A 7,066-nucleotide genomic window follows, 5' to 3' on the forward strand; every position below is an offset into this window, starting at 1 on the left:
ATAATAATACATTATTATTATTATTATTATTATTATTATTATTATTATTTTCAGATGCACCATTCCACAAATACCGTAAGTATATTTCATTACCTAAATCTCTAATACAATGTCAAAATAATTTTTGTCTCCCGAATTAGCACTGCTTAAAACAAATTGTAACTTTTTTTCACGTGGGCATTCCATCCTTTCTTTGCTTGAAACTTGTATTTTACAATAATAGCAATGTACGTTGAGCTTGCAGGCAGTTGACATTATGAATAAAGGAAGTAATTTACTTGTTCCTATTGTACATAGCTACCGCTTTCAACATGGTCACAGATGAAATTATAAATAGTCTTTGTGCTTGCGTGCCATTTTCACATAATCCTTTCACTAGTTCATTTCAATATTCATCCACTGATTTGTGTATTCGTTATTTTTTGTTTCTTCCTACAATCTTCCTTCTCTTCTTCAGCGGGGACGGTAGCTAGTTCATCTGTTAGTCTGTTGAACACATCATATGTCAAGGGTATGGAGGACAGGAACTCCGCTGTGTTCAAGGATGTTGAGAGAAAGTTTTGTGGATCGGTGAGTACATCAAAAACTGTCGCAAGATAGTGATAAGTAAATATAGAAACATGTCAAAATATTGACCTGGTCATAGATAGTGATAAGTAAATACAGAAACAAGTCAAAATATTGACCTGGTCAGAGATAGTGATAAGTAAATACATAAACAGAGGCGTAGCTATGATATTTTGCGCCCGGGGACGAACTATAAAATTGGCGCCCCAGCCCCCTCCCCGTTTAATCACATTTTTGAATATTACCCTTGTTTACTTATTATAATGTAACGTTGTAAGCCTCATTTTGGCGCCCCTGTACCTTGGCGCCCGGGGACATATGTACCCCCCTGCCCCCCCCCCCCCCAACTACGCCTCTGTACATAAACAAGTCAAAATATTGACATGGTCAGAGATAGTGATAAGTAAATACAGAAACAAGTCAAAATATTGACCTGGTCATAGATAGTGATATGTAAATACAGAAACAAGTCAAAATATTGACCTGGTCAGAGATAGTGATAAGCAAATAAAGAAACAAGTCAAAATATTGACCTGGTCATGGATAGTGATAAGTAAATTTAGAAACAAGTCAAAATATTGACCTGGTCATAGATAGTGATAAGAAAATACAGAAACAAGTCAAAATATTGACCTGGTCATAGATAGTGATAAGAAAATACAGAAACAAGTCAAAATATTGACCTGGTCATAGATAGTGATAAGTAAACGAAAAAAAAGTCAAAATATTGACCTGGTCATAGATAGTGATAAGAAAATACAGAAACAAGTCAAAATATTGACCTGGTCATAGATAGTGATAAGTAAATACAGAAACAAGTTAAAATATTGACCTGGTCATAGATAGTGATAAGTAAATATAGAAACAAGTCAAAATATTGACCTGGTCATAGATAGTGATAAGTAAATACAGAAACAAGTCAAAATATTGACCTGGTCATAGATAGTGATAAGTAAATATAGAAACAAGTCAAAATATTGACCTGGTCATAGATAGTGATAAGTAAATACAAACAAAATTTAAGATACTAACCAGTCGTTAATGGTGATAACTTAATACAGTCACAAGTCAGATATTGACCTTTCGCTAGAGTGTCGACATGGCTGTTCCTACTCTTTACAGTATGACTAACTGAAAACGAAATGTTTCTTGTTTTCAGAAAAGGAAACGAAAGAAGAAAAAAAGTGAACAAATGTAATCAAATCAAAGGTTTTGGCTTTACTAGAAGCAAATATCAGGAAAATTGGATAATATTTTTTAAGGGTAAAATAATTTGAATCTGTGTCTATTGCATACATTCTATACTGTACGGGCAATAAGTCCCTACACTAGACTGTTGAGGTGCAATTGCGTCATTATTCACACATGGCACGTTATAAAATCGGTAGGCCGCTATTGGAATTTCGAATATGTAACAAGTTTGTCGATTGGTCACTTTGAACTGATATACTGATCTATGATTGTCTTTTGCTGGGGGTGGGGGTGATTTCATTATTTTAATAACGAGAGCTCCCACAGCACTATGATTATAAACATATATATAATGGCTCCTCATTGCGATTCCAGAAGAAGACTTTAGACAAATAAACAAAACGTAATAGGTATATATTCTTAGCAAGAGTACATCGAACGGAAACCATTTCTTTACGTTCATCACAAATTCCAAAATATGAAATTTTGTGAAGAAAATATCTTCTTATTTGACTGAGAGGACATGTTCTGGTTGTCAGATAGGCACCATTCACATAGGATCAACACGACATGATAAGACGTCGTTTTAAACACCATGTTTATGTTGCTATCCGTTTAGGTGGAGCAGTAACACAATTTTCAAGATGGCAGCAATTTGCTGTAGAAGTCGCAACAGAATCGTTTAGAACCAACTAATCCTTTGGATGAAAGAATGTATAAAATTTCATGGCAAAACTCCAAACAGAATTAACCAGTACAATCTTGTGATAACGAACTAAAAGACGGACGATGGACAAACACAGCTCGTCAGCTCTTTTGATGTTATTGTTTGACTCTTCAGAACTCGGCATTTTTCTAAATTTCTTTTATGTTAAAGTAACGAAACAACACAAGTAATTCAGCTAATACGTTGACAGGGCTATTTATATTGTGGAATTCGACGAAGGGTTAAGTCTTTGATATTGCATACTTGCTATTTTTGGGAGTACGATACACGGCTAGTGACTCATCCGTGAGATTAAATCGATATAAATTGTTTGAGAAGTTGAAACCGCAAAATGAAACGACCGCACACAAATATTTTTTTCCCTCATTTCTTAGGTTGATTTGATGTTCAATAAGATGTACGGAGATCGTTATGATGGATGTACAGTCAAAGAACTCAAGTAAGTGAGGAAAGAACTTTCATATTTGCTTACAATTTCATAGTATTTTAATATTTTGTAATTATTTATTTGCATGTGATATTGTGACCCACGTGACCATGTAATTAAAGATTAGCAAGAAGATCCCAGTTCGACGTATATGCCGTTCAACGTATATGCCGTTCGACATATATGCAGTACATGCAAATCATTTTTTTTTCTCTACTGTTTCTCTATTCTGTATTTAAGTTTCTAATTTCTTTATGTGATATATTGCCTTTTATTGTTACTGATGCAGCGATCTTGGTGTGACTTACTAACTAAAACCACTCATCAAAACACCTTAAAGAGCGCTAGGCCCAAACAAACCAGAAACGCTGTTGTTGATCTTGGATGCACACCAGTAATTATCATTACAAAGAATTGTGAAAGCCACTCTGTGTTTTAAAAGAAATTAGTTTCTCTGGAATAAAGATCAGTAAATATATTTCATTATGTGGTCAAACCTATCATGTGCACGCCAGTCTGTGACCATGTGACACTGCCTGGTAACACTTCTGTACCTTTACGTTAAACATAAATAGCTGATAGTCTTCACGTCAGTCCATACGAATAAATATGATTGACGCGTGTTCTGTTTATCCTTCCGTGATGAACCTGACTCAAAATTCAAGCTTTACAAATCACATAAAGAATTGCAATTTACTGTCACGTAGTCTGGTTACAAAAAACAATCTTAATTTCGGTCTTCACTAAAGAATAAGAGGTATATTTACGTATTTATTAGCTAAGGTTAAGAAATATTTTCGGGAAACAATATGTATCTTCATGCCGCAGTGGGTTAGAGCGTCCGCCTCAGATGCAGGATGTAGCAGGTTCGAACCCCGACTGAGTAATACCAAAGACTTATAAAATGGTACTAACAGCTGCCTCGCTAGGCGCTCAGCAATAAGAGGCTAGTGTTAGGACTGGTCGACCTGGTGTAAGGATAATGTGACTGGGTGGGACATCATGTTACATGCCCCAGTGCTTGACATCATTATAAACGGCCTCACTGCAGCCATCGTAGCGATATGAATGAAAATGTGTTAAAGCTACGTTATGAATCTAAAATAACACACACACACACACACACACACACACACACACACTTCGCAATTATAGCGAAAATAAAATTGGTGTTTCCGGAACTATAGCCATCTCTCCATATTCGAATCTTGCAGGTATAAGGATAAAGCAACATAGCACCAACAATTACTGTAATAGCAGTACCCAATTTAAATTAGAAACACTTTAAGGGAAGTGTTTGAAACGTATATTATATTTCATTATATGGGTGAGCATTTAATGTTTATACTATAAGGAATAGCGACATTAAAACGTAATCGGAATATTGAACTGTATTGACGTGATCGATTTAAATTGGGTGTTAGATGATTCGCTGTCCATTGCTTATTTTTGCATCATATATTTTTGTAACTGTTTATTATTTAGAAACACTGGCGGACCTTAAAATATAAATTGAGCATAAAACAGTTGTAAAATGAGTATAATTAACAAGGAAAAATTAATAACTTCTTGCCGTAGATGTAACTTTTGATTGTCAGTTTTCAAACTTTGTATGTCTTAATGGCCATTTTTTTATTCCGTTTCACCGTTTCACAATTACCTACCAGTCATCTCAAAGCCCTAGTCTTAAAAACTAAACAAACTATCAGGACTGTAGAATTTATAATTCAAAATGATGTATATTAAGGACTCTTTACAGAAAGTACAACGTAGAATTTATAATTCAAAATGATGTATGTTAGGTACAACGAGCAACGTACATGAAAATACGTATATAAAAGTACAAGGCAGAGTTTATAATTCAAATTGAGGTATGCAGAAATACTATACAAACTACAATGACGTCATAAAAGGTACAAAGAACGCTTTATTTTCTGTACATTACATGCGCTATTTTGCACTGGTTCTTTCTTTTAAGTCTAATTTTGTAACGATGATGGTAACGACGAAAACTACAACATCATGGTCGTCATTATTATTATTATTATTATCCTTATTATTATTATTATTGTTATTATTATTACAGGTTAAATAAAGAGAATGTCGTTTGTCAGTGCTCTGGAATTTTGAAAACACTTGAGTAAGTACATTGAACATTCTATTCTCATTCACTTCAAGGTCATTGATGAGTGTCATGTTGAAAAATTGAATTTCTCTGGCTATTTTTGCCGTAGACCAGTGTCGTATTGTAGGAAATTTCAAGTTCTCTGCCTATTTTACCATAGATTAGAACACTGATGTCATATTTTTCGAAAAATTGTATTACCAGTAAGATACAAGGACATATGAATATTTACACCATGCATTTACTTTTATTTAACTTCTTTGAAAGAAGCCCTGGGATATTGTGATAGAGTCATTCCGTACGTACGGTATGGCGTACGCATCACATTTGATGTGTGCTTGAACTCGTACACCGATAAAGTTAGACTCTTAGTATTTGGGTCACTGACGGTTCTATGAGCGTAGAACGTGCCGATGGTTTTAGAAATTTAAGCTCATCCGCATGGTGGAGTTTGGTGGTGGGGTGGGGGTAGAGGTGATACAAAATAAAATAAAGTAGTTTGTTTAACAAGACTCAGAATATGAACGTATGACTATTGATCCAGATATAATCATATATCACACTGGGACCTTTGGATACAACACGATGCCCTCCCGCTCCCCCGGGTGACTTACACCGGCGTCTTAACATAAAATAATACTGAACACCCTGTAATTCATACAAAGAGTTAACTGGGCATGAAAAGACAAATTTATACATGCAGTTAACAGGGACCGCTGTACTTTTGTTTGGAGACTGCTAAACTCGCCAATGGATATAAATATTTTTCAATGGCGATTCATATCACGTAAATGGGCATTCAACCCAGGGTCAATTCATTTCACCTGGAGGCTTATCCCTTTGGTCATAGCATGGAAGCATTGAAAGATCTCCACCATATGACCACTGAAACGCTTCTTTGGCCTGACAACACACATTTATGCACGGAGCTAATGCCGGCCATTGGGCCATGTTTAAAACCCCTTCCTACCTAGGAATTAGCCCCCTGGATCATAGATCAGAAACTATCGAGATCCCTCTCCTTAAACCATAGACATGGTCACGGAGCATGAAAATACACACTCTTATAGGCCTACTCAGCAAATGTTTGCTTCCACAGCAGTCTTCATCCTCAGGAACCTATCAAAGAGGCGCAAACCTCGAGAGATATGTAAAAAAGGATGCGCGTGTACACTTTTTGCAATCACTAAATCTAGTTATAATGTGAGACAATTTTAAGATTATTCACTGCAAAAGTCCTACTCGTAAGTATGGTTATTACTCAAATATTTAAAATAAATAAGGAAATTTTCTATGAGATAAAAATATGTAAAAACATCACACAATGTATCAGTGTCGTACATCTTAATTTTCAAAGCACAAAATCTTACTTTATTGAAAACAAACCCTAGCAGAGGACTTGAAAGATGTTTCTAAAGAATATGTTATATAATGTAGATAATCAGTTTCTTAACGTTACCTGATTTTATTGTTAATCTCGCATTGATAGTTTCAAGTCTTTGGTGATGCATTTTAAGGAACATAATCTACTCAACGAGATGTCTTTTCTTTTCTCATCATTTACATCTATACTTAAGGGGAGGTTCCGTGGATGTGAACTTCGACCTCGCCTTTCGAGGGGACGTGCACGGCTTGAAAATCGACATTCCACGAATTATATACGATGGAGCGACCAGAATTCGCATAAACGGCACAGACTTTGAAGTTGTGGTGATTGACGGTTACATCATGGATGTCCGTACCCTCACCTCCACCGGTCCGGTCTTCATCACGCCAAAACCACCCCCAGAGAGTAAGTCCTCACCACAGGTTTTGGATATATATATATATATATATATATATAGAGAGAGAGAGAGAGAGAGAGAGAGAGAGAGAGAGAGAGAGAGAGAGAGAGAGAGATCCAGAGAGGGGCGGAGAGAGAGGTTGTTTCATGTAAACACATATTTAAGTTGACAGTTTTGTACCCGCTCAGAGGATCAAATCTGAACGGTGTTCCTACCTTATCACAAGATACGGGACAATACGTATC

The 7,066-nt window shown here is 35.8% G+C and overlaps 1 protein-coding gene across 1 annotated transcript in view; it reads left to right on the forward strand.

Annotated features, from left to right (window-relative positions):
• Window positions 1-474: 474 nt before the first annotated feature.
• The window catches only part of LOC149798563 (uncharacterized), a 258,625-nt gene continuing 252,033 nt past the window's right edge, over window positions 475-7,066 (forward strand). The window contains exons 1-4 of the mRNA XM_089957207.1: window positions 475-570; window positions 2,860-2,924; window positions 4,999-5,052; window positions 6,615-6,829. Coding sequence (XP_089813333.1) covers window positions 514-570; window positions 2,860-2,924; window positions 4,999-5,052; window positions 6,615-6,829 — 391 coding nt within the window. The 5' untranslated portion in view covers window positions 475-513. The remainder of the gene's footprint in view (window positions 571-2,859; window positions 2,925-4,998; window positions 5,053-6,614; window positions 6,830-7,066) is intronic.

The sequence above is a fragment of the Sinohyriopsis cumingii genome, chromosome 5 (assembly GCF_028554795.1).
Source record: "Sinohyriopsis cumingii isolate HCF-2022 chromosome 5, ASM2855479v2, whole genome shotgun sequence".
NCBI classification, from domain to species: domain Eukaryota; kingdom Metazoa; phylum Mollusca; class Bivalvia; order Unionida; family Unionidae; genus Sinohyriopsis; species Sinohyriopsis cumingii.